The sequence below is a fragment of the Perca flavescens genome, chromosome 11, assembly GCF_004354835.1.
Source record: "Perca flavescens isolate YP-PL-M2 chromosome 11, PFLA_1.0, whole genome shotgun sequence".
In the NCBI taxonomy this organism is placed as follows: Eukaryota; Metazoa; Chordata; class Actinopteri; order Perciformes; family Percidae; genus Perca; species Perca flavescens.
Genome location: NC_041341.1, coordinates 10,925,282 through 10,946,606, shown reverse-complemented (window position 1 = coordinate 10,946,606; position 21,325 = coordinate 10,925,282). Strand labels below are relative to the sequence as shown.

Here is a 21,325-nt window from a genome sequence, read left to right as displayed (position 1 = left end):
TGCAAAGGAAGGAAAAGGACAAGCAGTAATAGAATTATCAAGGGAAAAAAGGGTAGAGCAGGAGAGCAACATCAGTGAGATGAGAAGCTCCAAACAAGACTGGTAAGGGAGGAAGAGAGCCATTTACTGTTTTTTTTAAGATTACAGGAGGTACAAGATTAAAGGCAAGGGTGTACTGAAGAGATGAGTAAAGAAAAAAAAAACTAAAGTGGGACAAGTGGAAAGTAAGTGAAAAAAGATGAAAGCAGGAGGAAAAGGATTAGGTTGGGTGGGTTGAGAAGAGTGGATTTTTAGAAAGAAAGATACTAAATGTCGCAATTTAGAGAGAAAAGGAGAGAAAAGAGAAAAGTGTGAAGTGCAGAAGAAAAGAGACCGAAAGCTGAGAAACAGATGGAGCAAAGAAACACATTAGGAAAGAACTTAGGGAATGCTTTGGAGATAAAGGAGTAAAGAGGAAAAGACAAAGAGGAGAAAATAAAAATAGGGGAATTTGGAGAAAGGAAAATGAATAAAAAGGACCGATGACAATGGAGAAGAGAATGAGGAGAAGGCACAATAGAAAAATAAAGGACATAAGGACAAAAGAACATAGGGATGAGGAGAAAGATGATTAAAAACAAAGAAAAGAGGGAGAAAAGGGGAATAAGGAGAGCGAGAGAGAGAGGGAGAGAGAGAGAGAGAGAGAGAAACACAAGATAATAGGCACAGATAAGAGGAAAGGAAGGAAGAGAGGGCAAGATGGACAAATCAGGAAGAAGGGAGATAGGGGGAGAAAATAAAAATGAATAAATAGGAGAAGTGGCAGCATGGAAATGAGTGAAAAGAGGAGATGAACAGTGCAGACAGGTGGACAGGAGAGCAGAACAGAAGTGTGAAAAGAGAGTAGAAGGTGGTGAGGACATCAGAAAAAGAGGTAGAGGCAGAAGGAGAGTAAAAGAATTGAAGCTGCGGACAAACAGAGGAGTAAACACAATCCATCACTGCTGCTCCGCCTCCACTCTCCCAAACCAACTCCTCCTGAATGCTGATCCCCAACTCTTATTCTCTGAATCACAGTCGCTTTTCTCTTCCTTCTTCTAGGTTTGTCTCGGTCACATTCTGCCGTCTGTGTTTTCCTCCTCGGTCTCTCTTTCTCCTTGTATTTGGTCATTCCCCTGCTGTCGTTTGTCCTTTATTAGTTTGTCTAATAAGAAGATTGTTGCCAATCTTTTATCACTTCTATTGTTTTGTCATTTACAGCAGATTCTGTGAGAGTTGTATGTGGATCTGAATATCTGGGCCTAGCCTAATAAGCCTGTCGTACTTGCACTTTTGAAATGCTGCCATAGCCTTCACTTGTTTTAAATCTTCATAAAGAATTATTCACCTCTGTACTGGCTGGAAAATGTGGTTAACATTGTGGTTACAATGATCTAAACTGGTCCGACACTAAAAAAAAACATTCCTTTTCCCAGTTCACTTCAACATTACACAAGTTTACTCTTGGAAGAGTAAACTTTTTTTTATTTCAAATGGCAATTAAGCGCACACTGTAGACAGCATATGAATATGAATACAGAGGCCAATAGTGAAATTCATAGATGGCGTCTCCATTGAACATCAGCTCCCTCGTCAAAAAGCCTCAGCAGAGGATGTTCTTCCTGCTGAAGAAGTTCCACCTGCCAAAGGCAATGATGGTGCACTCGTACACCGCCATCACTGAGTCCATCCTCTAGACTGGGTAACCCCAGCCCCGTCTGCCGGCGATTTGATTTCGCCCTGCAGCTCAGGCTGGAAACCTCCACGTTTATCTATCCTGCTTCTGTTACAATTTTGCGGGGAACCAATCACAAACTGGCTTATCCACCTGGCGCACTATTGGTGGGTTTAACACGACGGCGATGGAGAAGAGAAGCGACCAAGCAGCTTTTTGTTTACATTCGGCCACCGAAGCGCGGCAATCCCGTTGATGCCGCTGCTACGTCACCTGGATCGTTGGTCTGATTGGTTGAAGGACTATCCAATTGCGTACAGAGTCATTTGAACTGTGCCCGTTGATCACGCCTCTTGCGCAGTAGAAAATACAGAGCAGACTCCCCAGGCTAATGTTCAATCTTAAAAGATTGAGCTCGGCCTGGTGATAGCCAGACTATCCATCCTCACCTTCTCCATCCCAATCTGGTACGTTGCTGCCACTGACAAGGACAAGGGAAGACCACCTTCTCCGCTGAGAAGGTGGTTGGCTGCAATCTGCCGTCTCTTCAGGACCTGGAGGCGGCCAGGAAAGATTGTAGCCGATCCTTCTCACCCCGGACAGAAACCGTTTGAACTCTCCCCTCCTTCTTACTGAATTAATGCTACTATTTTTTAACATGTATTAGTGTGAGCAAACTCCTAAAAAACATGGAAACTGGCTCTTTAACTAGAAAAAGATCTCAGACTAGGAGGCAGTTTACTGAGGAGTGATGGTTAAAGTCTATGATTATGGAAACATTATTGTAGTATGCAGCATCCTGATTGGTGGAAAATGCTTGCAGAAAGAAAGGCTGTTGTCAGGTAAACATGTCACCGTCAAAGAGGCTGAAGCAAAAAGTTTACGTGGAAAAGCCAAAAGCCCAGCTTTAATGATGAATGGACTGATAAGCAGGCTATGCACTCGTCATGTATGCCTCATTTGCAATGAAACGATGTTGTTGCAAAATAATACAACCAGCATCATCATCATCATCACTGAACATAACGATTGCGTCATTCACGTGCATATTAAGTAACTCCAGATTGTCCGCTCTAGCGGAGAGTTTGGTTTGTTCAGCCAGCAGTGAGGTTTACAAGAATTTGTCAAAATTTCCAGATTCCCGGCAACCTAAGATAAACAGTTATAAAACAGACAAACAGACTATAAACCGACAGCTTTTGTTTTAGCTTGTTTGTAAAAATTCGCTATTTGCAGAGTAGAGCTGTGTTTGCGTAAAACAGCGCGGTGGACTGAGCAGATTGAAATATCGCTTTCTACATGTTTATGCCGGTCTACACAGGTGAGTGCATTGATAAGTATTGACTTTCTACTCACGAAGGTTTAATTGGAGCCTATTTACAGAAAAGAGACCAGCGCGAGTTCATCTGCCCCAGCGGCCGTTGGTAACTCTGTATCGTTCCCACTCAGGTGCTGCGTGTTTTAACCTTTAACGCACACACATCTCGGCTCAGCTGTGTGTGTGTGTGTTTTAACGCACACACATCTCGGCTCAGCTGTGTGTGTGTGTGTTTTAACGCACACACATCTCGGCTCATGCTGTTCGTGTGTTTTAACGCACGCACATCTCGGCTCAGCCGTGTGTGTGGGGCTCGGACATCGCTGTAGGCTACAGAATCCCGGCATGTGAATAGAGATGTAAATACAGGGGCTGGGTTTTTGCTCTAAATGCTTGAAATGATAAATAGCAGAACGCATTTTTTCCTCTTTACATTTTGTGAATTCATGATTATTCTGGGGGCCAGACTAAAAGCTTTGGCGGCGGGCCGCCAGTTGACGTTGGCTGCTCTACAGCGACACTAGAGGCTGGCTGACCAAATCGCTCTTCCTGCAACGTGAACGGGGGTCAACACGGGGAATTTGAATGGGACTTATGTATCGATACTTGCGGCATAAAAATCTATACTTTCTTGGGGGAAAAAATATCGATTTATATCGCAGAATCGATGAAATTGCTCAGCCTTACTCCTGACGTTCTGCGTTACAGTAACGCACATCCTTACTATGCACTTATACGGCAAACTTTTACATCCCATGGCCAATAATTTGTAACCTGACTCCGCCAGATGGATTGCTTCATATTTGCTCGGCATATCCATCTGGGAACTTTCCGTTGGAGAACTTTTGGGAAGGGGCGAAAATACTGGTTAGCTGATTGGATGAACCATCTGTCTATCACCTATGTTGGTGATAGACGGGCCAAATCAACCAATCAGATCCACGAAGCGTATGAAAATACTACCACAAGCCCGCCCCTGCTGCTGCAGGCAAAGCATAGCTCGTTAGCTCAGCAAGCAAGCAACATGTCGGTAAAGGAGATTTTCCGTTTGTGTAACGAGAATTTAGGAATAAAAGACACCATTTCAGGTTTGCGGACCGCTGTCTGAAAATACTGGTTAGCTGATTGGATAAACCATCTGTCTATCACCACCTAACCCATCTCAAAACCAACGCTGATTGGCCCGGTCGTTTGGCGAGCGGCTCCAAATTTTCTCTGCCTCAAGATGCCAGACTGATCTGCGAGTGGAAAACTGGAGCTCGCGAGATCAGGACGGTCTCACGAGGCTAAATAATTTGCACATTCCTCCACAACTGCACACATTGAAAATGTTTCCATATGTTATTGTAAATCTTCTTATTTTCATTTTATATTATGTCTTCATAATTTTGTGTTTATTGTTACGCACCCAATCATCACCAAGTCCAATTCCTTGGCAATAAACTGTTTCTGATTCTCCAGCATGGGTCACTTCTGGGCAATTAGCAATGCTCTCAAAGTGATAGACCCTAAGTCCAACACAACAAATCCAAATTCTGTCCAGTAATTTATTGCATTTTGGCTGGGAGGCTTAATCTACTATATACCTACTACCTAAACTAAAGCTATCAGGTCTGCTCTGGTCCTGTCAGGTCCAGTATAATATCACGCAGACCCACAACAAGTCAGACTCGACCTGAAGCTGTGGTGGACATGAAACCAAGCTTTGGTTTTAGGAGACTCTGTACAGGGGTCTGCTACAGTGACTCTCCGAGGCTGCAGCGGAGTACATTTACATGCACAATAAAACCTCTTATCAAGTTTTAGGAGCACACCATTTCTGTTTTGTGCACGTTATAACATCAGCCCTTATTCTGGTTCAACTAGCGTCACGTAACGGTCAGCAAAACCACAAGTATGACGCATGCACAGTTTAACGATCTACGCACTAGTGTGCATATTTATGTACTCGCTGAAGTTAATGAAAAGTGTGGATGAAAGGACCAGCAGCAAAGATATTTCTTTTTTCAGAAGCAGGTAAAAAAAAAAAATAACTCAACTCATTAAAGTTTTGGAGAAATAGTAAAAGCTACAGCAGGGGGAAAATGATCCAATCTAAAAATGATCCAATCGTTATGCTTCATTATTAACAGCTTTTGGCTCCAGGTTGTACAAGATGTAAAAATATATATATAAAAGTAGCATTTTGATCCATGTATTTTTTCCCTTTCCTTTTACCCTGCATCCCATCTAACTTTCCATCTGTTAAATTCTGTTTTTGTGTCCCTCAATCTTTCTTCCTTTGTGGCCTCTGTTTCACTTCCCTCTTCATTTCCCTTTCATGTCATCGAGCTCATCTCTCAGTATTCTTGGGCACTAATGTCTTAATTCAGCTCTGTTTCTTCTTCTCTCGTTTGCTCTACCCACCACTTTCTCCCCTCTCTTTGCAACTCAGCCCCTCCCTTCCTCAAACACAACCCCATCCCTATCGACCTGCTAACATCCAGCTGGGAAAGCTGCTGATAAACCATGTCTGCAGGGAGTGGGCATTGCTTCATATTCCTGCAGTTACACACTATTCACACTATTTCCCCCAGGGAGCTTTCCAGTAACGTTGAGGGGTTAAGTGCCTTGCTCAAGGACATGTCCAATGAGAGTGAAGAATGAGTCTCACTCGATTTTCTTTCCCCCCCCTAGGCCATTCATCATCCTCATTCCCCACTCCCATCTCTTTATCTGTAAGCATCACCTTCACACACCCCCTCTGGCTCATCCTCAATGTCCTGTCCCAGTTGTTCCTCCACCCTCTCCTCCGCTCCCTCCATCACTGTCTCTCCTCTGAGCCCTCCCATGCTCCATCTCCCTCCTTTCCCACCACACACTGCTTCGATTATCGTTTGAGTGGGCTCTGGTGAATGACTGAGCGAAGGGATTGGAGGGAGAGTGTGGAGAATAAGTAAGTTTTACTTGTAAGGCACTTTAGCCTAAACTGTTATTCAGAGGGATTTCAAATCTCTGTTCATCAGTTTCAAAAAGCCAACGCACGACCTTTGCATCACTCAGCGTGGTCGAGCAAAAAATTAATGGGTATTTTCTGAAACCTTTAAAGCTTTATCTGTGGGAGTAAGCCAAACTTGTAGATTAGATCAGCTTTTTTTAATGATTTGTATTGTTTTTTTCTCCACTCACATATGGCTAATTCTAGTTCTAGTTCTCTGCTTTGTTATCACCTTACGAGGAGAACATTTATTAAGCCGTTACTCGTCTTTGCTTCTGATTAAAAAAAAAAATAATAATAAAATAAAATCTTTTCCGAGAATGAAGAAGACGGTCCACAAAAATCAAACCGTAAACGAATTATGTAAGTGCATTTGTTCTCTCATCTTCGTCAGGAAAACCCTGAATAGGTATACCACCAAAATCCAGAGCCTCTTTTGAACTTCGGGCCAAACCTCTATCATTATTCATTCCTCTCTTAATTAATCAAGACAAACTTTTTCACTATGATTGGCAGAATATTCCTGTTTCCTAGGAAACACTGTTCAAGTCTGCAATTTCTAATTATAGCTTTTTTTATTTAATAAAGCATGACAGGCAAGAACATGCCTGCCATTATATATTCTGCTTCACTAGTGTGAAATGAAGCTGTATAACAACTAATGAGTTCTTTTCAATCGCAACACAAACGTTGTGTGTTAAATCTTAAATGCAGTTTTAAACCAAAGGAGAGATGCACTAGCTTAAAGTAGCGGTCACCGGAGTAAAATGATAAATTGGAGGTATTTTTCGTTTTTTAATAAACACTCAACACTGCTACTGAGGTCTTCTCTTCGATACATAAATGAGAAATATTATTATTATTCCAGACGAGTTCTTACTTCCTGTCCAGAGAGGTAGTAGGCGGCCAGCAGTCCTCCAATGAAACGAATGTTGACCTCAAACACAGACACCTCGGCATTCTGGGAAAACAAGAGAGCACAGGAAAAAAAGAAAACATCACATTGGATAAAACAAACAATTTGTTGTTTATGTTTGTATATGGATATTCTGTTGGTTATATAACATTCTCTGTCATGGGAAGTAGGTGTAAAAAAACAGGTTTGGGGTTTTCCTCTGAGCTCCCTGAGGGTTTCTATACCACCAGCACAGATTAGGTTTCATTTAATCTCTTTTCCAACAGTGTTTGTATCCTAAGTGGTTTGCAAAACCTTCCAAAACTAATTACAATTACACAGGTGAAGACTTGCATTCTTCAACAAAAAAAAAGAAAAAAAAAGAAAGTCAAATCAAGGTTACCACACACCTTTAAAAATTATTATTAAATAACAACTCAATCTTTATTCCCATTTAATCATTAAATAAAGCAGATTACATGAGGAAAAGACATAAAGTAGCCTATGACTTTTGCTCTCTTTAGCTATAATGGTCTCCCACTCTGTTTTATAGCAGAGGTGCCTACAATAAAAATAAAAACGCCAAATCGATACAATTTTATAAAATGAACATTCATTTTCTGGGAGAAGTTTGCTGGTTCAACCTCACTCAGTACCACATATTTGACCGGACTTTACTGCTGATACACACTTGTTGCATGGTCAGGTAGGATTTGTTGATTGTGAATGATTTGAACCTCCAATTAAAAAGGGACGCTTTATTCCGAAACCACCCCCCCCGATGAGACGGTGGAATTTGAAAGCAAGTGAAATAATCCTTGTGTCACTGGTGTTTTTCTGCAACCTGACTACAGATTGATGTGGAATTGCACAAAATGTGTGACAGCCATAAATGTTGCCTTCAGAGCTCCTAAAAAAAGTCAACTATGTGTATAAATACTGCACACAAGGTCATATGCATATTTCTTCCACTAATTAAGCCTGCAGTTGTCACCCTGGTTATATTATTCTAACTTTGGGTGCCACAAGGGAGAGGAGAGAGTATGCTGGTGTTCACCCCAATTTTCTTGTTTGCAAATCATGGCGTAATTGGGGCTAAATCTCAACAAAATCTATTTTCAATTCTAATGTACCCTAAAGAAAAATCCCCCTACTGCTAGTCTTCTTCTAGTCTAGTCAGCCTTCCCAGAAACCCCAGCAGTCTCTGTGGTCGACAACTCTCTTGGTACCATGCTGCAGTAAGATCATTCAAGTGTAACACCTTGCAGCCTAATACATTCAAATGCTGAGAGCTACTTACAAATTACAATGTGAGCTTGCTCTGATTTTATTCACACATGAAATGAAAACATACAAGAGATGAGGGGGGGGGAGGGGGGGGGGGGGCAGGGATGGGGGGAGAGAGGGAGGAGGAGAGCAGGAACAGTGTCTGAAATTTGACTGATGGGGCTTTACCATACTGAACTGAGCTCAAATGTCCATGGTAGTGGCTTTACACTGATCAATAAATCAATTTTATGGATGTTAATAATTAACCGTTTAACCGACAATAAGAATTTTGACTATTAATACTATCAGTTAAACAGTTGAAAACAATATTTGCTTTGCGACAATGCACGCACGCAACATCGTGGCTGCGCGACCGGTACGAGTCTGCAGACGCTGAATGTGGAAATGTCCCAGCCTCCCAAACGGGTGAACTGGGACTCAGTTGCCCGCTTGTCGGTTAAACATTTAATGATTGGTTAACGAGGGTCGGCTCGGTCAGGATGAAAATAAAAATCTAAATTATAGTCCGTAATTAATTTTATTTGTCACATGAAATTGTATGAGGTGCAATTCCATTGAAATGTGTGATATGTGCTCTCTTATTTTTACCATATGAGGTAACTGTAGCCTTTAGTCAGGAGCAGGTGTCCACAGACAACACTCATAACCTGTTTTGAAGTTTGGCCGTAACACCCTTCAGGTTTGGGTCAGCGGTGGTCGCCAAATCACTGCCCATTTACCCTCAACAAACCTACTCTTAATCCATCCCAAAGGCTCTCTCTGCCAGTGTCTCAAGCTGTCAGAAATGGTCATATTGCAGGGAAACAGCCATTCTTCTTGGCACCCCTCCTCCCGCAGGACTATCATTTCCACCAGAATGTTTTTTCTTATCTACCGGGGACCACAGCATTATACAGTATCTAGGTAAGAGTGGTGGGGATCACGTGGCGCTTCCTTCCAACATCCAACATCTTATCTCTGTGAGCCATTTGTAGCTGGTTGGATTCTGGCCTCTTTGTCGTAACAAACCTGACTCCCTCCTGAAACACAGGGGACTGCTCTATCTGCACCTCTACAAACTGGTTTCCTTTTAATGTCAGCAAAAGACAGCAAGCAGATAGGGGCACCTACAATCCACCTTGAGTTAAATGATTTCGCACACTGTCAGAATGTGTGATAATGCCCCCGTGTCACTTGCAGCTGGGTCCTCCCTCACATCCCACGCGTGCAGTGCTGCTGGCACGGAGAGGGTCGTATCCCGACTGCAACAGGAATGAGGTGAAGAATGCCTCTCATCTCCACCTACGTTATATTCTTCTCGAGTGGATCCCACTTTGTCCAAGACCCCTGGGACTGTATCTCTTGCTTCTTTTGTTTCCTCCTCAAGGTTTTCCCCCTCTGTTTTTATCATCCGTCTTTTGTTTGCATACTTATATGAATTTGCAATGTCAATACCAGAGATGGGAGTAAGTCACACATGGGCAAGTCGCAAGCAAGTCTCAAGTCTTAACCTTCAAGTCTCCAGCAAGTCCAAGTCATTTTTGTGACAATCAAGCAAGTCAAGTCAAGTCATAGCTTTGGTCAAGCAAGTCACAAGTCAAGTCATACCAAAGTTTCCATTTTTAAACAAGCTAAAGACAGTGATTATGAACTGCTGGAGTTTTATTTGCATTTTTTACTCAAAAGACATTGCGTCCACATACATCTGAAGAGTTTAAATTAACACAGATAAAGAAATCACAGCCTAAAACTGATATTAGGCCAACAATAAATCAACATTGTTCAATATGCCTCAAACATGACATTAAATCATGAAATTCCTTCAAACAATTAAAGTATAATGGTTCCTAAGTCAAATAATATTCTTCAAACATGCCTCACTTTTATGAGACAGAAACACATCCTTTAACCTTTCCTTCTCTTAAAAAACAAAACATATTCTTTAAGAGTAGCTGAATCCCACCACCTTTGCTTATCACATGGAATGGAAAGTATATGTTGATATTTGACAGTGTATTTGTGAGTGAATGTGTGTGTGTTTGAGAAAGAGTGAGTGAAAAGTTATTAATATTGGTGAGTGAATGTGCGTGTGTGTGAGAGTGCAGTGTGTTGTATGTCTGCCTAGCTTTATTCACATACGTCTGCATGTGTGTGTGTTTATGAGAGAGAGACAGAGAGAGAGAGAGAGAGAGAGAGAGAGAGAGAGAGAGAGAGAGAGAGAGAGAGAGAGAGAGAGAGAGAGAGCAGTTTGTGTTGTGTGTGTATGTGTGCCTAGTTTTATTCGCTCTTACCGCCACCTTGAACAAAGAGGGGAGGTTGTGCTTATTCATGGCCAAAAACTGAAGGGACTTCTGTCCATCACAAACGTCCAAATAGTGGTTCAGCTGAATATGGGGACTGGAACCCGAATCTCTCCCGATTTGAAGTGTCTGATGAAATTCGACATCGGAAATGTTTGTACTGCAGACCTTGCAAACTGCCGTTCGTTTTTTTCTTTGCCTGGTCAGATGTGTAATCCTTATAGCCAAACTTCATTATTTTCTGTGCAGAGGGACATAGGCGCCGATTTAGGTTTTCCTCCGTGGGTGCTCACACGCGCACACCTTTAAAAAAAGTGTTTGCATTTCAGAACCTTATAAACCTAACCTAATAAAGCCAGGACAGCGCCACTTCTCACAAATACAGACAGGATTGGAGATGAAGAGTTTAACTGGCACGTAACCGCGATCAGCTTCGTGGGAAATTAAGAATCAATGCCACCGACATAACCAATCACACTATGACAGACTCTCCACAACTGCAGTGTTTAATTTTAGATTAACGTAAAAATGAACTGGCAGTCTGGCACTCGTGGGCGGTCAGTATTTTCCGTGGGTGCTCCGGAGCTCGAGCACCCACGATATCGGCGCCCATGAGAGTGATCCATGACGTTAAGTTAGCCTACTAGCCATAGCCAGTGTTTGTTTACTGACGGTCTGCCGCCGCGCGCCGCGTCATCATATCAACGGTTCCTACGCATGCAACAGAACTAAAATCGTAAAGTTAACAATAAACAATAACAATAAATATATTTATTAAACAGAAAATCAAGTCATTTCAAGTCATTTGACTCAAGTCTAAGTCAAGTCTCAAGTCATGAATATCAAGTCAAAGTCAAGTCGAGTCTTTTATGAATGTTTATCAAGCAAGTCTCAAGTCCTAAAATTTGCGACTCGAGTCTAACTCGAGTCAAGTCATGTGACTCGAGTCCCCCATGTCTGGTCAATACAGATAAATACAAAGACATTTACCTTGTATGTATCTTAAATTTCGACTGCAGGGAGTTCTCTCTTGAAATTGAAACAGTGGAGCAAAATTAGCATACGTGCCATAAAACAAGTGCCCCATTTTCTCAATATCTAACGCAGTACACATTTTTCACACTATGTTATGGCAGGCAAATAATCATATTAAACCGCTATATTACACTGATTACTGAAAGATATTTATGTAGCAGCAATGGGCGGCTACAGACACCCTTCAGCCACCCTTCATCATTTTAAACATTGGTGTAAGCCGCCAAATGTCTGCCAACATGTCACAGACATTTCCTTTAAATATGCAATATTGTCAAAGTGTCAAACTTTTTATTTATATTTTTTTAAACGCACAATTAATCTGAAGAATAAAAGAGCAAAAGCACATTAGAAGGCAGGGTGGATGTTGGGTTGAACCGAGTGATGAAGGGATTGGAAGATCTCGTAAAGCTCAAGGCCAGCTATGTTTTGGCAGCATCCATCAATCTAACTCCCTGTCTGTCAGTCACCCCCACTCGTTAGCCATTTACAACGGTTGTTTAGGAGCCCAGACCCCAATAAGCAGAGGAGTTATAAAACAGCCCTAATTTAAAAGCGCCTGCAGTGAACACCGAGAGGACAGCGAGGAAATCACGTAGGCTGTGCACTGACGCATGAGAGCGGCACAAGAACAGAAGTTTTGATTAAAATGAATTGTTTTGTTTTGAAACTACAATATAGGACAGTCATTGTATTCTCAGATCTTCTATCCCAAGATAGCTCTTAATGACATACTGCACTTGCTCTACCCTGAGAATTACATCCACTTTCCAACCTTTTCTACTTTCTCTATTAATATCCACCACTTACACAACACATCTTAAAGCCATGTCTTTTTGTGCAGCTTTCTTGTCCTAGATCAATCACTGTCGTTTATTTCATTTGGATCCTGTCACCTACTGTAAAAGTGCTTCCTCCTGGCGTCCACACTCTTGGGTATATTTTGGTTAATGTACATTATAGAGCTCAACAGTGAGCGGCCACTTTTTTTACGGCTTTGACTCCGGAAGCGTTTTTCCCCATTCAATTGTTTCATTGACGTTTCAAAAAATGCTTATATAGAGTGTTTTAAGTCTGGAACCAAGCCAACCAGCTACAAGATGAATAGAGAGCATAACACATTTGATTCGGCACAAACAAAAGAAAAACAAAGCAAAGGTACAAGACTGTGCACAGAAACTATCATAGACTTCAATGGTCAAAGAAGCTCGCTCTAGCCGTTCGCGGTTTCGTGGGTACGGTTAATGTTTCTATTGTAACAGCGAGTTGGACCAATCAGAGACGTGGCTGTTACGCTTAGGATTGTGGGTAGTGTAGTTTTTCTCCATAAGATCGCGGATAAAACATGTTTTTCTTAAAACAAGGTTGATTTCACTTCCAGCTTCTACAGGAGCAGAAACTTTTGTTTCACAACCACGTAGCTCGGGGTCAGTCTACCTCGGATGGTTTAGACATTACGACTGATATTCTAAATCCTTATGGAGAAAATCTGTGGAATTTTTACTTCCGGAGTCAGCTGTGGGCGGGACTGTTGAGGTCTATACCATGGTCTGCGTGAATACTCGATTCTGACTGGCTGCAGGGTGTCCATAAAAAAGTGTTGTAGGACACCTACTAAAGACCGTTTACTGTTCTAAATGAATGCGCTACATTAAAACCAAAAGCAAATGTGAATCTGTTATTTCCAGGCTTTAGCACCTTGTCCTCTGAACACCACAGGGTGGCGCTAACACACAGGCTGCAAGAAGTAAGTTATACTGCCCCTTTGAACTGACTTTGTTTCACAGCGAATAACGTTATCTCACATCCCGTTCACTGTTCAGGTCGCTACTTCAGGCTGCGGCCGACATTAACACATTGCGTATACAATTATTCGTAAAAGTCGTAATATTGTTTTGGGGACAAAGATATGGCTGGATAGCTAGCTTGCCTTGATGTTCAACACACTGTCACATTATTTTTACTGATTGCCAACTGTACACAATGTTATTGACTTTGAATCTTGCTAGCACAGCGTTAGCTTTCTGGCTCGTAGCGGAGCTGAAGGGTTCTACGAGCTGAGCGGACTATAAATATCTCCCGTTGCTAAGGGTGGCAAGTCGTATCTAAGGTCCTTTCTATTTCCTGGAGGAGTGAACAACGTTTGCATTGCATAAGAACCTTATAGGATGGGAATGATTGTTCCAGGTATTAGTCAAATCTTCAGGCGCTGCGCGTTGGACGGTTCACGCCTCCCCGTCGTCCATCAATACCTGACAATGGACAGCTCGTCCATTAACCCTTACGTAAACTGTGGCTCGACTTTAAGCACTTCTGCAATTTTACTGATCTATCAATTGAAGCTCATCTTCTCACAACGTCCCTCAGTAAGAGTGTAAGCTAAGTGAGATATATTAGTGTACAATCAATCAGTCAAACGCCAGAAATGTAATCAGCAGCAATTTTGATAATCAATTAATCCTTTTGAGTAATTTCTAAAGAATGCATGCGGGTTTCCAAAGTTGTCTATGAACTAAAAACATTTCGGTTTTGGACTGTCAATGTGATATGGGAAATTGGGGTTTTAGACCATTTCATGAAATTGTATAGGCCAAACGATTGAGAAAATAATCAAAAGATGAATTGACAATGAAAATAATTTCTTCCGCTATAGTTGACGGATATTAGAACATTTATTTGAAAATGTAAGGTTTAAACTTGGCCTCTATTCTAACACCATTAAGTTGCAGATAGAGAACATGTACCTAATGTAATCGCTTCTTTCTGAACTATTTCTAAATTAGACTGCACTTAACTTAGCAGTGAGATAATGCTGAACTGATGCACTGCTTAATAATGAAACCCAAACAGTAGCTGAGGTGAAGAGAGTAGCTCTCAGCACAGGTGAAATATTTTATCATCTCTTCTTTAGTGAGAGTGGCGCATTTACTGTGTTATTTCAGGTGTTGTATGCACTTTGTTTTGCCCCTGCTTACTTATACACATTCAGTGTGTTATGTAATACATGGCTTTACAGGAACAAGTGAAGATATATTAGAGACCAATGCATACAAATAACCTTTAGCATTCATCCATCATTAACCTTCTCTTTTATACCGTATATCCTGCATTTGTCTAGCATTTTCACAGCAGTGTAACACAAACATTATGTGCTGCATACAACTGAATTTGAATGTGTGTGCAAGAATGTAGCCTCACACAAGGTCTGGCTCAAATCTTTCACTAAAGCATGAAAAAAAAAGGTGATGTAGTCCTTGAAGTTTGAAGGCAAACAACTGAAAAACATGTCATCCAGGCAGCTCGGCTAAAATATTAAATTATGCAATGACTTCTCCTTCCAGGTGACAAGATAGAGGAACACGATGAGCCGAGGAAGTCACTGTCAAATGGCTTTCACCCTCAGCAAAAGGCTAAGGGGGAAATGGGACAGGATGGGAGAGGGGGCATCTAATCATGACAAACACGACAGCTTTCACTGAGTAGGACTGAGAAAGCTTGGCAATGTCATGAAAAATAAACAGCAGAATGTTACTCGGGAGGCCATCTTTTCTGCCTCTCATGTCTGAAAGAATACAGTGTCACATATAACGTTTAAGTGCTGACGTTTTCACCAGTAAAAAAAAAAATCTGAATTAGGAACTCCTGCTCCTTTATGATTAGATGTGGTTAATCAAGCTTTGCTGGAACATACTCTTTGACAGGTAGCATTAATTTATCTCTGCCGCACCGTCTCTGATCAAATCCTCAATTTAACCAGGGTTATTAATGTGTCAGTTAACGGAGTCCATTCATTTGGGGGATCTTTGAGTCTGGCGATGGATCTAACGCCGACACATCCATCATCAAAGGGCTAGCTGCAGTGCAGGGGCACTGGAGACTCCAACAATGACTCACTACTTGGGTCAACCTGACATGGCAGCTATTTAATCATTCATTTGTGGTGTGGATGGTGGGTGGCTTGATCGAGAGGTGGTGGAGGGAGGGTGTGACAAACACATTATGTATTTGTTAAAAACATATGGGAGCCACAGAATTACGATTTTAAGTCAGGACTATTTCACACCAGGAATACTAGACAACATGCACTTAATTGTAATTATGTAAGATCGAGCTACGTGACATTATGTCAACACCTTGTGCTCACCTATTCCAACATGCTTAGCAGATGTCTCACAACAGCGGTCGCTTGAGAAAATGTCTCGTATTCCTTTAGCTTAAAACATAATTAGGGCCCGAGCGCCGAAGGCCCTATTGAAACTGAAGGAATTATTATTTTCTGCAAGTTGGCTTAACATGTTCAAAAACTCACCAAAATTGGCGGTCGCATCAAGTCTGGTGAAAATGTACGTATTTTAAGGGTTTCGGGAATAGGCGCACAAAAATGGCTCGCTAGCGCCCCCTACAAAGTTTAACAAAATTTAGCCCCTGCAGTGCGTTTAACGTAGACTAACGAAACTTGGTAGACCTATGTAGCATGTCAAGACGTACAAAAAACGTCATTGGAGCCATTCCCTAAACCCAACAGGAAGTCCGCCATTTGGATTTCAAAGTTAGAAATTAGTGCGATTTTGGCCATTTCCACGTCGTACTTTAACGAGATTTCATCCGATCAACTTCAAACTCGGTCTGTGCCATCTTAAGACATTAAAGATGAAAAGTTGTTTAAAGAAAAACTTTTCGTCATAGGGCGTGGCGGCCATTTTGTGCGTTTCGCCATCGAAACAGGAAGTGGGTGTAACTCGAGTGTACATTGTCCTATTGGCTCGAAACTTTTCAGGATCCATAAGAGTCCAACCCTGAGGACAAATAAAGGCCGATATTTACTTAAAGTCATAGCGCCCCCTAGTGGCAACTCCTCCTAGAAATGTAATCCAATGTACTTCAAACTTGGTCTGTACCATCTCAACACCTTAAAGATGAAAAGTTATTAAAAGAAAAACTTTTCATCAGACGGTGTGGCCGTGGCGGCCATTTTGAGTGTTTAGCGATAAACAGAAGTTGTTGTAACTTGAGTGTACGTTGTCGTATCTGCCCGAAATTTCTCACGATTGACAAGGGTCAAGGCCTGAGGACACCTACAGGCCAAAATTGACTTTTGGTCATAGCGCCCCCTGCTGGCAACAGGAAATCTGCCTTATATTAATAACGATTTACATGAAACTCAGAATGTGTGGTCTACATGTGATACATGTGATTCATTCTTCATTGGTGATGGTTTGACCAGCCCCCTAAGTTTTAGCCACACCCCCTTTCATAACTAATGACCCGTTTGATGTAGACCCTTGTGTGAGGTATCATTGAACTCAGCAGACTTCCTTCTTCATTGGTAATGGATTGGCCCGCCCCCTATGTTTAAGCCACGCCCCTTTTATAATTAATGATCTGTTTGATGTAGACCCTTGTGTGAGATATCACTGAACTCAGCAGAGACTTCCTTCTTCATTGGGGATGGTTTGGCCCGCCCCCTATATTTAAGCCACGCCCCCTTTCATAAATGCTGACCCATCTAAGGTAGAGTATTGTGTAAGATATCATTGAACTCAGCAGAGTTTCTTTTTAATTGGTGATGGTTTGATCCACCACCTATACTTTAGCCACGCCCCTTTTCACAGCTAATGAACTGTATGACGTAGAGTCTTCAGTGAGGTATCGTTGAACTCAGCAGGGAGTTCCCTTATCATTGGTGACGATTTGCGGAGTCTGAGTGCCGTGCAAATGCACGGTCACAAGGAGCGGCATCTGCCGGTAACCCAGACGCGCGCAGAGACGCGAGGGCCCGTCCTTCGCTGCTCGCAGTTTTAATTACAACTTGGGTCTTTGCTTTTATTGGTCATGGTAACATTTGGGCTCTGGGAAGGAGGCATCATCACTAATTAGGAGGAACAAGAAAGACAAGCGGTATTTGCCATAGTTTTGCGCACACACAATTTTCCTGTGCAAGGACGGATCACTACAGACATTCACTGCACTCACTTTCAGTTTTAAATACAATCACAGTAGGTTGAATACGGTAATCTGGGTTAATTGACGGCTAATTTACAACATGTCTGATTACTGTAGGTACGACGGTCACGTTTCTTGTCCTACCGTCTTTGTAATGCGTTCACAGATCTCAGCAACTGAGGTGAGTACAATGTTAACTTGATGGCAAAACTACAATTATAAGAGGAATTAGGAATTATCCTTGAAAGGAGGTGGAGCATTCTAAACCTTACAGTATTACTCATTTAAATACATGCTAATTTAAACATAATCCAAAGTCAGTTCTGATCTTAAAATATAAATTGATAAAAGGGAAAAATGGCAAAAACATCCTCACTATAAAAGGTCAAACTGATAGACAAACTGCACACACACACACATGCACAGTGGTAGTTAAGGCCAGTGTAATACAGTGCACTCACACATGCATGCACAGGAGAGTGATTAAACTTGACCAAGAATGATGTCTTTAATCTCCTCCAAGGAAAGCCAGGCTATGCCCTTACTCCTGCCTCAGAGCTCTGACTAGAGAGGCTGGGTGTGGCCACAACCTCTGGGTTGAACAAATCTTTGATTTTCACAAGGTTCAAGCTTATTTTGCTGCTAATTATACTGCAAGGCCACTTCAGGCTTCAACAGTGTTGCTCCCTGTGAGCCAGGGAATTACCTGTTTTGTAAAAAGGTCTGAATAAAAAGCCAGAGTAAAGCCATGGCCATATTGCAAAGATTCAGCCAAAGCTTACTTAACATTTCATGAATGTTACAGAAGCTGGAAGCTAATGCCTGAATCCTTTGCCTAATGCATGCAGGTATAAAAAGGCATAAAACCAAGCTGTTAATGAAAACATAGCGACACACCTCCCTCCTTTTCTCGCTCGTTAACAGGAGCTTCAAGTCGCTTCCTCTTTTCTTAGTCTTCCCTCTAATATCTTCTCTCCATTCCCTCCTGTGTAACCAAAGGCTTCTCCTCCTTTCCCCTGCCTCTGTTTATATAACTCAATTCAAACACATTTGCAATTTTTTCCTAGATGTCTCATATTCCTGTCATAGTTATTGCATTTGTAATACTCTTAATAATGTTGCCCCTTTTTCATAAGGCACTGATCTCATATTGTTTGTTGCTGAGGCATGTTTTATTACAGTGGCTGCTCCTGCAGGTATTTTGATACCATTGTGCTAGAGAACACACTTTTTTTTTCCACAAATGTAATGTGAATACTTCTATTTAATGAACCCAAATGTTGCCATTGTCAGGTGAATGTTCATTTTTATTACTATCTGCATCATATTAGCCTAATGTTTGTATAGGTTCCATAACTAAACAAAGGCCTAAATTCCCAATAACATTATCTACTTTTATCTTTTCCATTCCACTCTTATCCACATATCCATCCCCCTTTTTCTGCCTTATTCTATCATCCCATATTGGACTGATCTTTTAATTTTCCACTCAACCATCTCAGAGTGTATGTTATAATTTATTAGGAAATATGTATTCAATTTAACGCATTATTTAAATGCAACCCATATAGCATAATAAAACCCCAGCCATGTCTATCTGTCGATGATCACAGTGTCTTACCCTTCAGTATAGTCTGTATTTTTCCATGTGGTGTCGAACAACTGCACTCTGTCTTGGGATTGTGGCTCCAGTTCGGTCATTAACCTTGTATAAATTGTGCTATTTACTGGTTAAGGCCTTTCACGAGCTTCTAGGAAAGGTCTTGAGGACAAGTGTGGCGAAAAGATAGTCAGATGAGGATGTACAGTAGAGTCAACTTGGGTGGAAAGCTAGCAGGTGAGTCCTCACATTTGCTGTCTTTGTGCTGTAGAGTAAGGCAGCTGCTTTATTTACAAAGTCAACACACAAGCTTGTATTTGTTGGAACCTTTGCCACCTACGGTGTAGAACCCAAAATACTTCCAAAAACGGCTTCTCAAATGCTTCGGTTAGGTGATTATCCAATCTGCACGGCTTTGCTTGCTAGTGTCCTCTTTCACTTTCATTTATTAGCTTAGTTTACTAATGAATCAATAGGGCATGCAATAGGTCAAGGTGATCCTGAATTTTAAAAATGCCCTTTGCTGGACCACAAGGCAAACTTACCTGGACCGTTACTATTAGTAACATCCTATCCCCAAATAGTCTTTCTTTCCCTGTCTTTTCTTTATTCCTCACAGCCATCTCCACTGCCCATTTGTATCCCCCTCAATCGGCCTTCAGGGCTGATCTTTCTTCCTCCATCTCTTTCTTGGTCTATCCATCCAAACCCCTACCTCCTCAGTCTGTGATTAATCTTCACTGGTCTCTCTTTCTCTCTTCTTTTCTCCTCTATCACCGGTGTCTCTTCCGTCACACATCTCCTGCTGCTTCCTCTGTTCTCTACCCTCCATCTCTTCCTCACCCACCATTCAATCTAAGCCTTTTCTCTTCTTTCTCTCCCTCGTTCTCTATCCCCCAATTCCTCCCTGTATCCCTCTTTCCGCTGCTTGACCACAGTGATCTTGAGGTTAATTAGCACTCCAAGTGTCAGACTGTTAGATCCCCTCTGCCTACCTGCTAGCTGCCCTGTGATTGCCTCAGTAGGGGGACTAACAAGCTCAGGAGTTAGACATTGGAGCAGGCAGAAAGTAAGAAAAGAAAGAAGAAGAAAAAAGAGAGGAGGGAGAGCAAGGAGAAGGCACGGACAGAATAATGATTTCAAGGAAAATTTAGAAAGATGTGAGAAAAGGGGAAGAAAGGAGGGACGGCAGCTTAGCCATGATGGGGAAGCAGAGAGATAAGGGAAGAAAAGACATGAGGTAAAGTAGAATAAAGGAGAGAGGGATATGTAGGGATAGTGAGAGGATAGAAGAGCCATGTCAGGTGGACGGGTAAATGAAGGAAGCCTTCTTAGGTGTGAATAAATGTGAGTAAACCAATTGGAGCATAGAAAGAAAAAAAGAGAGAAAACAAGAGAGAAATAAGTAGGGGTGTGCAAAAAAAAAATCGATTCACATTCAAATCACGATTCAAGCTCTACTGATTCAAAATCGAAAATTGTATGTCTACTGCAATCACATGGGTAAAGTAATTACATTTACATAACTTACTGTGAATCGTTTTTAAATCAAAAATCGATTTTGAATCGAATCTTGAGCCTAAAAATTGACATTGAATTGTGACCTTTTCTGAATCGGGCACCCCCAGAAATAAGATATAAGTTGGTATTAAGTTGGAGAATGATGGAGGGGTGGATAAAGAGAGATAGAAAAAGATAGAAGATGGAGGGCAAGAAATAAATGCAAAGGAAAAGACTGAGAATTACAGAGGAAAGGGAAAGGATAAAAGGAAAACCTAGGAAGGTGGACAGAGGGTAAAAAGATAAAAAGAAGTGATAGACATGGCAGAGGATGGATAGAGGGACAGATAAAAAATGTGATTGCCAAATGTAATAAAATAGGGGAGATTGAAGACAATAACCTGGTCAAATAAAAAGACTACAAAGAGTGACAGTAAAGACAAAACAGGGAAGGGAAAAAAAAAAGATAATAAATTGGTAGTGTGGGATGAAGACAGGGGTAAGAGTATGGAGGGACCAGAAAACATAACAGAAGGGAAAAGAGGGTGGACTGAGGTGATTGACAGAGGGAAGGAAGCTGGAAATGGGAGAGGAGGAGCGAAACAGAAATAAATGAGGAGAGCTGTAGATTTGATGGACAAGAAAGATGGAAAAGAGTGGAGGTTGTTAACCAAAAGACTGTGAGAGGAGAGAGAGAGGGGAATGAAAAATAGAAATGGACAGAACCAAAGATAAAGGATGATAGTGATAGATGTTGAGTGTAAAAAGACACTGAGTGGGGAATCAAGCTAAGAG

The 21,325-nt window shown here is 41.6% G+C and overlaps 1 protein-coding gene across 1 annotated transcript in view; it reads right to left on the bottom strand.

Annotated features, from left to right (window-relative positions):
- man1a2 (mannosidase, alpha, class 1A, member 2) overlaps positions 1-21,325 on the bottom strand; it is a 136,842-nt gene that overhangs the window by 46,896 nt on the left and 68,621 nt on the right. The window contains exon 5 of the mRNA XM_028591185.1: positions 6,869-6,949. Within this exon, the coding sequence (XP_028446986.1) occupies positions 6,869-6,949 (81 nt within the window). The remainder of the gene's footprint in view (positions 1-6,868; positions 6,950-21,325) is intronic.